General features: G+C 39.4%; 1 protein-coding gene across 2 annotated transcripts in view; it reads right to left on the reverse strand.

Moving 5' to 3' along the window:
• The window catches only part of DENND6A (DENN domain containing 6A), a 1,110,795-nt gene that overhangs the window by 148,140 nt on the left and 947,715 nt on the right, over positions 1-14,940 (reverse strand). For both annotated transcript variants that reach the window (XM_044078774.1, XM_044078775.1), the window contains exons 16-17: positions 13,549-13,602; positions 13,350-13,459 (exon numbers count right to left, since the gene is read on the reverse strand). In XM_044078774.1, coding sequence (XP_043934709.1) covers positions 13,350-13,459; positions 13,549-13,602 — 164 coding nt within the window. The remainder of the gene's footprint in view (positions 1-13,349; positions 13,460-13,548; positions 13,603-14,940) is intronic.

Below are 14,940 nucleotides of genomic sequence, written 5' to 3' on the forward strand. Positions count from 1 at the left end.
AAAAATATAATTGAACCTTACGTCCCATCCAAATATCTACGCTCTAACAACAAACACCTACTTAAAGTATCAAAACTTAGTAAAAGAGCAGGTAGCTGCCTCTATTCCCATTCCGTAACTAAGCTGTGGAACACCCTCCCATCATCAGTTACAGAATTAGACAACATAATCTCCTTTAAAAGAAAACTAAAACAACATCCCAGTGATAACCCCAGCTGCGCATGCAACACATATCCACAGCCTCCTTAATCTAGCAAAACTGTTTCACACAGCAAATATACTTTTGTATATGTCATACTGTTTCACCATGAGTTATCCCTAATCTTTAGTATCATAGTCCACACATCAATACAACCATCTTAACACATTTTTCTTTTCTCTGTCACTTTCTACTTTTAATACTACCATTAAATATATGCCGCCTATAATCTACTTATTCCCACTACCCAGCTATAATAAGATTCTAACTATATCTGTCTTACCTTTAAGTTTAACTCTCTAATTCTATCTTTCCCTTTTCCTACTCCACCCCCCAAAAAAAAACAAAAAAACAAAAAGAAAAATTGAGCTGTATTGTTAAATATTTCTAACTGTATAATTTTCCTACACGCTAATGTTCCATTGTTACTGTATTGTGCCTTTTTGCAACTTATTTGCTGTTTAGAGAGTTTTCTGTATTATTTAAATTGCTTTATAATTATAATTTTGTTTCCTTACAAATTCATGTAATAATTTTCATGTAACTTGGAGCTTTTCTCCCTGGGACTCCACTGAAAATGGGTCTCAAGCCCAGTGGACTTTCCCAGTCAACAAATGCCAATAAATAAATAAATATCTTGTAAAGTCCTCTAAAGCTAATTATACTGTCCCTAGCTAAGGATAATCACAAGGCATTATTTAGCTACATCAGAAATCTAAAAGGGAAAGCCCAGCTTTGTGCCGAACTAGTAGTGGACAATACCACTCATTTGACCCTGAGGACATCGCCAACTTGCTAGCAGACAGATTTGGTGCAAAGTTCACCCTCCTGTCCCCACCAGACAAACCCCAAAGTTTACATGTCACCAGTCCTCCACCTAGCATCCCCAAACCTCATAACCGCACTCTCCATGGCCAAAAGCACAGCCTCTATGGGACCGGATAACATCCGGGCTTCCTACTAAATGGTCTAAAACAGGACCTAGCAGAAACACTTGGCACTCTCTTCAACCACAGTCAAAGTACTGGTTTTATCCCAGCAGAGTGAAAAACAGCAACAGTAACTCCCTTGCACAAAGAGGGTCCCATCAACCAACCCTGAGAACTATAGACCTATAAGCCTAACCAATCTTATCTGCAAGGTCATGGAGAGAATCATCATGGACCTTATCAACAAAAACATTGGTGACCTTCAAACTATTGACCCAGCCCAATTTAGCTTTGTTAAGGGTAGATCATGCTTATTAAACCTGGTGGACTTTTTTGAGAATGCCACCAAAGACCTGAATGAAGGCAAAACAGTTCATACAGCCTATCATGACTTAGCCAAGGCTTTTGACACAATTCCCCACTCAGGCATCACTGAGAAACTAACCCAGCTGGGAATTAACTCATATGACAGTAGAAGGGTAGCCAACTGGCTCACTGACAAAATGCATAGTCAGCGTTGGGGATTCCACCTCTACCAGCATTCCAGTTACCAGTGGTGTACCAAAGGATCTGTGCTGGACTTCCTTACTGTTTGGAATCTATTTCTCAGAAGTCCAGATCAAAACAGATGGCTTGTGGCTTACAAATTTTGCAGATAACTGCAAAGTGGATGCAATCACTGAGCCCCCAACGATGTTGATATTCTACAAAAAGTGCTTACACAGACAAATGATTGGTGCCAAAACCACAGACTTAAACTAAATGCAAAAAAATGCATTCTCATCCCTTTCGTCAAAGGGGAAGTCTCTGCAAATTACAATATTAACAGTACCCCCCTTAGCTCAAACCATGTGATGAAAGATTTGGGAACACAAGTTGATAGCAACCTTAACTTCGATCACCATGTGTCCACAGTGGTAAGGAAGGCCTTCTACATTGCACATCTCATAAGTAAGGGCATCGCATCCAGAGCTAAGGATGTTATAACTCCCCTGTACTCATCCATCATCAGACCACTAATACAGTACAACACTCACTTCTGTATGTACCTTACCAGACACTTGCAGCAGCTGGAGAGACCTCAGAGGTTTCTCAACCGGAAAATTCAGGGCCTTCCATCACATGATCTACATGGACAGACTGAAAGCCCTGTCACTGTACTCTGTATTTTAAGGCTGCTGAGGTGACTTGTGCCTGGCCTACAAAGCAGTGTTGAATCCTTCCCTAATGGAAATGCTGCACATCCACAAGTCAAATGGGACAAGATTCACTCGCTCTAGGGATCTTAGCCTAGCCTGCAACATTAACAAGGCATGCTGGAGAGACAGATATGTCTCCCAGAGATTGCCACTCCTCTGGAACAAACTCCCAATCCATGTAAAACACAGCTCCTCGATGACCTTATTTAAGTGTAACTTAGACAACTGGGCAGGAGACCATAAATTCATCCCAGGAATGTCACGTACACCTCTCTTGCATAAGGGCAGTTGGTGCTGATCACAGACTCACTCTGCAAATACAGACCATACAAATTGGTCAATAAGGGAACAAGAGTATAACATGGCTAGGCTTATAAAGACCCTAGGGCCAATAGGTTCATAGGTTCATAGATTAGTACTAAGCTAAATGCCCTTGCGAGCCATTTTAAGCCTAGCCAATTATCCCTTGTGAGACTCAAACTCTGCACCTTGTTTTTGTAAGGCAAACACCTTAACCATTAGGCCACCCTCCCAACCCCTGTGGGCTTGTCCTAATAGGCTAGTAACCTCCTATGAAACTGGATTTGCAGTGTTAGGCCTGAAGTTGCTGTGCACAAAACATGTAAGATTAATTAAGCCTTTCTGGGCATAAGGACAGAGAATCTTGAGCTAATCAATTACATGCTCAATTAATTCAATAAAAGACAGAAATATCATATAAGCCCCATGCATAAGAGGTTTTGATCAAATTCAGAAGTTATTCTAGATCAATCTCAACCACTTCCCTAGTTAGAGTGGTATATAAACAAGTTATTGCTCCAAATTAGAAAACATCACATTGTCATGGTGTGAGACACTAGGTGCCACTCGTATATCCAGTATGAATGAATTTCAGCAAAAGATGCAGACCATGATACAGTGTTACTTTCAGTCTTCTTGCCGCTGGGACTTCATTTTTACAAAATGTTAATTCACCAAACTGTTGTAGTGGTTAAACATGGGTAAGAAATGCTTTAGGGGTTTCAGCTGCTACTAAAAGTTATTCATGTCCAACCTGTTTTTTTTTTTTCTGCAACTAGCGCATTTTCCTGGCAAAAGGTTAATCCACTACACAGTTATAATAGTTAAACACAGGCCTAAAATGGCAAAGTATCACCATCAACTAGATTCTCTCTCCAAAATAGTGTGAGGGCTAACTACACAAAGCATTTAGCTAAGGAGGTGAAAAAATATGGAACTGGAGGAAAGGAAGCCACTACAAAGAAATAGGAAGTGCTAAGGTGAGTAATCCACAAACATACTCTAACATTTCACTGTTCCTGTCTTCACAGTGCCTGTATGGGAAGACTATTGGTAAGTATCCAAAAGCCCTGTGGAGGCTCCAGGTAGCATCTCGTAAACCACCACAGCTAAACTCTCTATGGTCTACATATTATTTTTTTCAAAACATGTGGACAGTCAATACAGCTGCTTTGCAAACAGTAGTAGTAGATAGTCCATTGAAAAAGGCAGTGGAAGCAGCCACTGCTCTTAAAGAATGGGCTTTGATGCTGTTCTGTAGAGGCTTGCACCCACACTTAGAAAAACCCTGTGTAGCTACCTAATTTCATATCTGAAAAGAAACAATCTGTCTGGTTCTCTAATGCCTTTCGCTCTGGAAATATAAGAAACAATTCTCATGCTAAGTCCATTCTGTGAAGAATCTTCAATCCTGCATCCAGCAGATGAGAACAAGAGGAAGTGGGATGGACTCATGGATGCATTAGGTTGCCAGTTGTGAAGAAACTTTTTTCTGGTCCTCCAGAGATATGGACCTGAAAGAGATTTGGAAAGCTCCTTAGCCAAATCCCTATGTAGTCTGATGAAATGTACCAAATAATTCAGCGACTGAAGGGCAAAGGTTGCCAAGGCATAAATGCGCTTGCCAAATCAGTCCGAGGCCCTGGACTCTCTATTAAGGGGATGGACAGATGAGCTCTGTTCTGTGAGCTCCCTCTTAGTTGCTGCTGCCACCACCATGGAATCTACTGGGACTCTCTTGCTCCAGTGGGACCTATCTTTAGGTGGAGCTAAAAACTTATCTGGCCTCTTAGGTATGGGTTCTGTTGCATTGAGCTCCTTCCTTGCTCATCGTGAGATAAGGTTGATCATCTCATCAGCCAAAGGGACCACCTCAGATGTAGCCAGGCTAGCCCTGAAAGCCTCCAGAAGTACTGACTCCTCTTGGGAAGGGGTATCGGAAGACCATCCACCTCTCTGTTTGAGAAGTTTCAGGATTTCTACAAAGGAGACATCGCATGAAGTACAGTCAAAATATAGCTATTTCGAAACGTTTCTTGTACTGGGTGTGTCTATTCGTAAACTGCTGCCATTACAATTACAGAGTGCTTCTTGGACTATAAACAGAGTTGCCTAGCAAGGTACTGCCATTTTGGGGAAATTTCAGTGTGCTGTGTACAGTTTATTCACAAAGTGCAATTACTTTGAAATGTTAATGACTCTGAGCTCCACTTGCCCAGTTCATTCGCATCTTGCAGTTGTTTGAAATATTTCTTACAATAAAATTACGATAAATTACTTTTGCAGTACAGTAATTTTAAGACTATTACAGTGCCCAAGAGACTTATTTCACAAAGTTCAGTTATAAAGAGGCTTATTGTGCTACTGGGCAAAGTTACAAATACTGGCATAAATTTCTGGCATATGTTTGTGTGTTCTTGCTTATTTCCAAAACCCTTCACTGGTATGTGTTTATATGGCAGATGGATTTCAAAAGCCCTTACCACTTGTATTTTATTAGAATATTGCACAGAATTGGAGAATATTTCAGCAAGAGTACGATATTTTTATACAAGCAGCTTATTCAGACAAAGATTCACACACCAGGGCATTCATTTTGCTAAACCTAGCTGGGTCAGAGGCCATAGAAAGAGAGTGTTCATTTGTGCATACACAAGCAGTGTATGAGGGAGAATGTGAAACTCATCGTATTGTTGTACAGTCTGAATCAAGGGAGGACCCAGAGTGTTTGAACTGCAAGTTCAGAGAAATGTATAACCCCCAAACAAATATTACATTAGAGAGGCATTTGTTTTACACGAGAAATCAGAAACAAGGGGAAACTTTTGCAGCTTATATAACTGACCTAAGAAACAAAGCCAAAATGTGTTAGTTTGGTGACTTAAAAGGTGAGTTAATAAAGGACAGGCTCATGTGTGGTATTAATAGTGCTGCTGTGATAAAGATTTTGCTTCGTGATAGTGATTTAATGTTGAGTAAAGCAACTGAGATTTGTTAAATCCATGAGGTGACAGAAAAACACACAAGTATGTTTGCGAGTGACAAGAGGTATGGTTTCAGCAGGCTCCAGAGCAAATGCAGATAGCATGCAATACATGGCAAACAGAAGTAGGCCTAAGCACATGGCAGCCACAGCCCCTGCTGGATCACCAGGGAAACCACGTAGTTTTCCAGTAAGTTCTAAGAATAGTTCAGTTAGAGAAGTATGCTCTGTACAGTACAAGGATGAATCAGCATACCCCTCAGTGCAGTACAAGCAAAAATCAGAAAAACTGAAGTTCAGCTTTATCGTTAACTGTCGTAGTTGTGGTGCCAATCATGAGACTAGAAGAGAGAAATGCTTATCATTTGGTCAGCAATGTCACAAGTGTAAAAATGGAACCATTTTCAAAAGTTTTGAAAATCAAGTAAACTCTGCACAGTTGTAAAGAAAGGTCACACAAAAAGGCAAGTTGATCAAGTAGCTTGCAAGTCCACTTTCTATGTAGATGGTGTATCAGTAACTGGTGAGAGAGTTGATACAGTGAATTTACTGACAAACAGTTAAGTATTTTGTACAGTCCGGATCAATGGTAAATCCACAGGGCTTAAAGTAGACACTGGTTCAAAGTGTAATGTTATATCAGCAGACACATTTGCTAAAGTGAGAACTAATGAGCAACTCAATGTGGCCAGTAGTGCAAAACTTGTTGCTTATGGAGGTGAAGAAATTCAAACTAAAGGCTCAGTGATGCTTTCATGTTATTTGGCCAAGAACTGTTACAGCTTGTTATTCTATGTAGTCAGAAGACCAGTACAGTCTTTACTGGGTCACAAATACAGTTTGAGAATGAATCTGCTTTCTTTCACCAAAGTTCACATAAGTGCATATCCTAGTTCCAATATTTCGGAAGCCATTTTCTCAGAGTATGCTGATGTTTTCGATGACAAGTTTGGCAAACTTCCTGTTGTGTATTCCATGAAGTTAGACCCAGAGGTCACTCCAGCGGTCAGACCAGCAAGAAGAGTTCTGATAGCTATGCAGGATAAAGTTAAGGCTCAGTTGGAGAAAATGGTTTAGCAAGGAGTAATTTGTCCAGTTACAGAACCAAGTGAATGGGTGTCGTCTGTGGTAGCAGCTCACAAAAAAGGCTCAGACGAAATCAGAATATGTATTGATGCAAGAGATTTGAAGAAAGCATTGAAGAGGCGGTATCATCCAATACATACAGTCAAAGAGGTTGCAGCTCTAATACCGAATGCCACTGTTTTTTCCTGTCTTGGATGCAAAAAGTTTATTTTGGCAAGTAATGCTTGATCACAAATCCTCATTACTAACTACTTTTGGTACCTCGTTTGGCAGATACAGATTCTTAAGGATGTCCTGTGGAACAAATTCTGCAAGTGAAGTCTTCCAGCGTGCAATGGAGCAAATTTTTTTGGGTTATCCTTGTGCCACAATAGTAGATGACTTACTGGTTGGAGGTAATAGTGAAGCAGAGTATGACAGAAACCTAGAGAGAGTTCTAGACAGAGCACATGAAGTAAATTTGAAGTTCAATCCCCTGAAGTGCAAATTCAGTCTACCAGAAGTTATATATGTAGATTATTTATTTACCAGTACTGGCTTGAGAATAGACCCGACCAAGCAAGCAGCCATCCCTGAGATTTCAGCACCAGATAAGATTCACGCTCTACAGTGTTTCCTAGGCATGGTCAACTATTTAGGCAAGTTTATACCAGACTTCAGTGAGCTGACAGCACATTTAAGAGAGTTGATGCACAAAAATGTTACATGGTCATGGTAAGAACAACACCACAAAAGCATTTGAAAACCTTAAGCAGAAACTTGCCACCCCACATACATAAAGATACTTGTTTGTCTTTTCGGCTTTTCCCGATTAGGGGTTGCCACAGCAGAACTCTGGTCCGGTAAAGACTTACAATCGATTTTTATGGTGCCAAGTTGCCAGCCTGACGCCCAACCTTCAGCGAAGGCATGCCCATTTACATATGTCTTTCGGAGGCCACTTGACCCCGGGGAGGACATGCAGACTCCACACAGAAGGCACTCCAACCGAGAATCGAACAGGAGAACCTCTTACTGTGAGGCAACAATGCTACCACTGTACCACCGCGGATAACATACATAAATACATAAAGATACTATGATGTGAATAAACCAGTCACTCTTTCCTGTGATGCTTGAAAATTTAGTCTTGCCACAGTTATTCTTCAAGAGGGCAGACCAGTACCCTGTGCATCTAGAAATCTTAACCAAACTGAAATGCAATATGCTGAAACTGAGAAAGAACTTTTGGCAGTAGTATTTGCACGTTCAAAGTTTCATGATTATAGTTATGGTCGAGTTATTCAGATTGAAACTGACCACTAACCTCTAGTTACTATTCTAAAGAAACCTATGCATTCAGCTCCAGCGAGATTACAAAGAATGATGCTCATATTGCAAAATTACAACTTCAAAATGGTCTATATGAAAGGCAAACTACTTTATCTGGCTGATACCTTACCAGATCACCCAGAAATATGATGGAACAGCTTGACGCAGAAAATTTTGACTTTGACATGATGACAGTGCGTAATTTCTTTTCTACCACCAGGCTTGATGAGCTGAGAGATCACACAAAGACTGGTCCAATTTTGCAAAAGCTCAATCACTACATTAATGTTGGATGGCTGTCAATGCAAATCCAGTGTGCCATCTGAAGTGCCAACATATTTTCCTTACAGAGATGAAATGTTGATGGAAGATATCATTACTTTCAAAGGTCCTAAAATTGTTGTTCCTGCTTCCTTACAACAAGAATATATCCAGAATATATCCAGATTTTGCATCGTGGCCACCCAGGTTCTGCACCCACTAAGAGAAAAGCGAGAGAACTAGTATTTTGGCCTTCAATACTGAAATACATTGATAAAGTACTTTCTTCTTGTTCAGTATGCAATACTAGACTGCATTTGCTAAGTAAACCTCTTCGTTGAGTGTGTCCTCTTCTGTCTCCCTCTGCTGGTCGACCTCGATGTTGCAGGCATATGCTGTTTGACTGGTAATGGTAAAAATTCTCATTCAAGGTCATCTAACAAGAGCAGTCCTACAGATAGAACAGGTCCAGACAAGGAGATTTAATAGACCCTTTGTGTCTTTTAACACAAGACATACTAGTGACATTAGTATCATACAGAGAATTATGGATAAGAACTAGTATTTCTTAACCACAGTTAAGATTGTAGTAATTGTTACAATCTTAAACTTTTACTATGTGACACTACAGAACATGACAACATGGTTGATAGAGTGGGTACGTATCCATGTGGGTGGTGTAAGATCTGCAGACATATTAGTAAAGAACAAGAATTTATATACCCACAGATGCACTTTATCTTCAAACCCAGATTTTATGCTGATTGCAACTCCATGAATGTTATATAGTTGGCCACCTGCAATTTATGTTCATGTTTCTACACAGGCAAAATGGTACAAAGATTTCGTGAAAGGGTTAACAGGCATTTATACGAGATAAAGACTAAGAATGTGAATAATGCTCTGGCCAAACATATGATTTGCCAGAGCACAATTTTAGTTTTATGATTTTACAATGTCTACAAAGTAATACGAGAGGGGGGTGATCTTAATAACACGGAGCAAAGAGAATTACATTGGATTCTTAGGCTACAGGCCCAGAGATATCCTGGTATTAATGCCAATGTTAGTATCAAGCCTGTGCTGCAAGGGTGCAGGCGCAAACGAAAAAGAAAATGAATGAGTTTAATTGAATACACCCGTGTCTCATTATTTGCTGTTTTCTGATTTTCAAGTTTAAATATATTGCATCTTATTTTGTATTGTGATCTGAAGAAGCATAGAGATATGCGAAAGTGCTCATCATTTTATGTATTTTATTAAAGTGTCTTTTATGGTCGTGGTTGTTCTGCTAGTTATGATAAATTGAGCAGATTTCTTCGTCCGTTGAAGGAAGGAGACACTGTGAAGATCCAAATGGTGAAAGGTTTCGACCTGGTCAAGTTACAGGCACATGTACCGAGCAGAGAGCCTATTGTGTAGAATCTGAGGGTGTGGCATACAAGAGAAATCACAGGTATCTTCTTCCTGTACCAGAATCATCATTGCAGCATTGTTCCTGTGATACAGACTCTAGATCTCAGAACAAACCAGATGTTGTTCCCATCCCAGAGCGTGTTTCAACCTCTAATTCCATTCTTGAGGATGTTCCAAATAAATCCAAGGTTGAGCATTCTGCAGAGACAGCTCCAGTTGCTAAACCCAATTCCCAGTTTCATGTCACATGATATGGTCGAATATCTAAGCCCAGTGTGAGATACGCAGCAACATGGACATAACTGTATATATGTACCTAGTCTTGTATAATTGCATGACAAAGAACTACTTGTAATAGCTGCATGCCAAACAGATTCATAACGTTGCATGATCTATTTCTCAAAGAGGGAAGACGTAGATCAGAGTGTATGTGCTGTAGTTTTAAGAAGCATATCGAGGACTGAGTGTGCACATATAAATACCGGGCACCTGCTATTCCTGGTGCCATTTTGAGAGTGCAGCCAGAGAGTGAGCATGTATGATTGCAGTAGTTAGTTTGTATATAAATTACTTATGTTAAAATCAGTAAACTTCTATCGTGATGTGTTTGTATATAATAAAGCTGCATGAACAGAACCCACAAAGACTCTTCTATTGTGTCCTAAGTAGGACAGCGACAGTGAGCTCCTCTGCCAGTGAAGCAATCCATTCTCAGCTGTGGTAACTTCCTCTCCAGGGGTGACACCAGAAAGGCCTTTGACAGGACTACCAGAAGTCAGTCATCCAGGTAAAAGAACATGTGAAGCCCCTACTCCTGGAAAGTTTTGGCCACCACAGCCAGCACCTTGTTAAACATAAGCGGCAAAGTGGAACGTCCAAGTGGCAGTACCTTATACTGACTGAAAAAATAAAATCAGGTGTGCAAACCCCAGACAATGATATGCAAGAAGGTGATCATCATCTTTAGTGATGCCAACCAGATGCTGTGTAGCAGCAGAAGCAGCAAGATCCCTGCGACTGTCACTTCCAGAACTTCAGATACAGATGTGTTTGTCCCTCAGTTCAGTATAACAACAGGCCATTCTGACAAGCTTAATCTTTGTCTGGTTCAACAACTCATTCTGAAAGGACCCTTTTCTAGCTCAATACGCCCTAGAAAAGTATAAATCATCTGGAAAACAGTAGTACTGCGCATTCTGTGAGAGTGTAATTGTCTTAACTGGACACCTTCTTACACTCCTGAGATAAGTATACTCATCAGTCTTTTCAAAGTCTAATTTGCAAAGTCCTGGTACAGCTATTTACCTACAATTAAAGATGCAAATTGGCATCTACAAATTGACATGATCTGCAAAGCATGCACATATAATGAGAAAGGAATTTAAAAAGCTGAAGCTGAACACTGTTTGCAAAACATTATGAAAAATATAACATTTTTTCATATTCACATTAAAAATGTGAAAAATGGAGTGTGATGCTGTCATCCTGGAGGCAGCACATGCAAGAACTCTATGAAGGCATTCTGAGATATAAATGCTTGCTTGATAATGCAGCTATGGATATTAGCAATCTTTTCATAGCTGCATTACTACCATAAAAGTTAGTTGATCTACAGGGGAACAAATGGTGCCATCTTATACACAACATTATGGCACACAATTGTGTCAATGATATTTGCTATCTAACATGCACAGTTTGCAGATTAATATTGTTGCTTTGAAATACTGCGAAAATATATGCATAAGTTGCATTGATTGTACAACATCACAAAACAGCAGTATCCTAACCACTACTGTCACGGTCCAAAGTCTATTTACAGAGTTTCTGGTCCTCTTTGTGTTCTGGTTTAGGTAAACAGATCATTAGCAGTATATTGCTGGATATCAGTTTTGAAATGGGGAAAGATAATATTGCAAAGCATATAAAATATTGAATGCATAACTGAGTGGCCATTAATGCTGTCTAGATGGGTTTGCTGGGAGGGAAAATGAGATTGACTGGGAGAAACACTGTGGAAAGAAAAACAACTGTTAAGTTAGATTCATTCCAAATGTGAAACAGCATAACTCATGGAAAAACTAACTTTCCCTTAAGACTGCAGTTTCATCTTTATGTTACTGTATACCACTAATGATCTAAAAGGTGTAAAGATTCTCTTTACTTCTCTGGATTTAAACTCATAAGAAACAGAACATTCTGAAAAAATCTTCCAGAAGCTGAAGGTGTCTATACAGACTGCTTGATATCCAGACACAGTGTCAAGAACCATAACGGTAACTGGGGAGAAATGGCCAAGTAAAGTGGCATAGTTGCCAGGGGGAGGTCTATTTCCCCTGCCTAAGACCGCAAATTACCATGACATGGGTTCTTCATGTACATCCCATCTTCTAAGTGTGGGAACTTAAGAAAATAAAGTTATGGAGGAAGAAGCTGAGACTTGCAAATTTATAATGTTTTTAAATGTCTGCGTTGTTTGTCCCACCTTTAACACTGACAGAATTTGTCCCCATTTAAGACTGGCAGGATTTGACCTTCCCCTTAGTAAAATAAGTATTTAGAATGGACATTTTGAATTTGCTGTTCCTTACTACTTTAAGTAGGGGACATTGTTATTAAATAAATTGGCCCAGATAAACAATATTTTTTTCTAGATGTATACCAATTATAATTTTTAAACCTATTAAGAAAAAAAGTTAGTATTTATCAATTGCAAGATTAGTTGGAAATGACAAGACACAGTAGATAAGCACAGCAAAGCAAACTGGCAGACAAACCTAGATTTCCAGTGTAAGGTGCATGCACCATTTTATAGATGGATCTTTCCCAATGAATGCTCTTGAGAGTGGGCAGCCCTAGAACTTGTAGGATAATTCCGTTGATCCAAAGTCAGGAACTGACATCTGACTGGTTGCTGACACCAATCAGTACTGGATTTGTTGCAGGAATAATCCTTTTAATGAACATAATTTTATCCCATTTATGAATTTTAAAGCTGTCTTGTATCTTTCTAGGGTTCTTCAGCTACAAGTAAAAATGACCATGTGCTCCATCTCAAACTCATTTTGTACTGCATTAACTTCAACATCTTTTTCCATACAATAATCTGCACCTGAAACATGATTTCTGCTACACATCCAATGCCTATATGATTGTTAGTTTGTTGCTGCTCATTGAAAAAGTTTAAGAAACAGTCAAAACTTCTGTGTAAAAGACATCTGCATCTTGCACTTAAAATACTGAATGCCCTCTTCCTTCTTTATGGCAAAGTCTACTCCCCGCGTTCACAGTAACAGCAGCAGCAGAGTTAATTAACACCTAGCCAACTAAAAAAAAAAAAAAATCACTCTTTTAAGAACATTTTCCCCAAATCAGTGGGAATAAGACACTTCTACCTAAAGCATTTATCATGTTAAAAATTCATAGAAAGTAAATATAAGACACTATTTACACATAACTTGACAGCATATTGTATACAGAACCAAAATTCATGACATTTCAAAATACTTTGTGTTTCGTGTTTCTTCTAATCTATTTGCCGTTTTCTCCAACTTACATTCAGTACTCATTACCTTTTCAGTAAACCCTTATTGGGACGCACCTAAAAATATTCTAAACCACTGTTCACTGAAAGCCAAAAAGATCTTTCAAAATATAAATGAACCAACCTATAGAGGCCTATCCAGTCTCCTTTTAACCGAGATGTAAGTTGAGGTCCTGTTTTCTCTAGTGTTTTCATAAACTCTTCTTGATTGAAAGATCTCAGTTGAGGAGGACTCTAAGAAAATGTCAGTTTTAATTAATTAAAGTGCTGCATTTTCACAAAGAAGACTTATTTTTAAAGCAGCATTTTAGCTACAATTATACCTTCCACGGTGATATACTCTTCTGCAGGGGCATAAGGCTTGCCACATATCGTTCCTAGTTTAAAACAAACAGAAAATAGATTCCTTTATTAAACAGCATATTTGCTTCAAGAACTACTACAGTATGCTTACCCATAAGGACAAAGTCTGAAGAACTTTAGCAAATAATTCACATCTAATTGATGCTAAATACTGATACACATACTCTCTTAATAGTCTCTGCTGCTCATTTCAGACATAACAAAGACCAAGGCAATAAAGCAATATAGTACAAAGAAAGCCTCACTCCAGGATTAAGCCTGTGAGAGTATTTGAACAGGAAGGAAAAATAAACCAGTGGTTAATGCCCAGAGCTACAGACTTTGAGACATAGGTTCAGAGTATATATTTTAAAAATACAGCACAGTGAATTCTGCACTGGCAAAAAAAGTACAGCAGTGTAAGAAAGATCTTACCCTAACAGCAGATGTTCGGATTCCTCACTGCTGCAGTAGGCTTTTGGCTACATGGGTTATATCCTGTCTAAGATACAACCACACAGCGCCATAAAGTTCTGGCTCCCTCCAATATCTACACACTGACTGCTGACTGTCTAGCATCTTGGAGGGAACTCACCAGTCAGATGTAGAAAACTTCATAGTTTTCTTGCCTATAAAGAGAGAAAAAACTTACTCATCCAGTACTTCTAAAGAAAGAAACAGAAATCAAACATTTTACATCCTAATTAACTATGTACAGAAGCAGGGGGATGGAGGGAGGGCGAGGCTCCTGCAGCAGTAAAGAATTCAAACATGTACTGTTATGGTAAGTACATACTGTGCAACTTACACAGCTGTACTATTTTCGACCTTTTCACTGTTGCGGTAGCCTGCTGGCTACATGGGTTGATTATCAAAGGCTATCCAACCTGGGGGAGGAAGGATAAGGATCTAGGAGCCCATGGAGGATGGCCCTAGCAAAGCCAGTCCAGGACATAGAAAAGGAATCCAGTTTGCAATGCTATGTAAAGGGTTCCTATTACCAGATCGCACATGCAGTTTGTCGAATGCGTCTTGATCGAACTGACAAAAGCGAAAAGGCAAAATAACGAAGCGGCTTTTCAACAAATTCTTTCCCTGGGAAAGAATTTGCTTGGCCTCTTTCGTTACTTTGCCGTTTTTGGCACTGTAGTGCGATCTCGGAGTTGGTATATTTAAGTAGGGTAGGATGTGGGGGATGAAGCCCCCCACATTATGTAATGTTTTAAAGTATTTTTTTTTTTTTATTTCGGAACAGCGATATCTCTGTTCTGAGGTTTTGACATTGTAAGCTTTTGCTTACATGGGGTCGATTATTTACCATTCACTTTTTTAAGCATGCGATAATATAATATAGATCCTCTGTAAAAGTATGC

The sequence above is a fragment of the Protopterus annectens genome, chromosome 7.part1 (genome assembly GCF_019279795.1).
Source record: "Protopterus annectens isolate FY-2018-M chromosome 7.part1, PAN1.0, whole genome shotgun sequence".
Classification (NCBI taxonomy): domain Eukaryota; kingdom Metazoa; phylum Chordata; order Ceratodontiformes; family Protopteridae; genus Protopterus; species Protopterus annectens.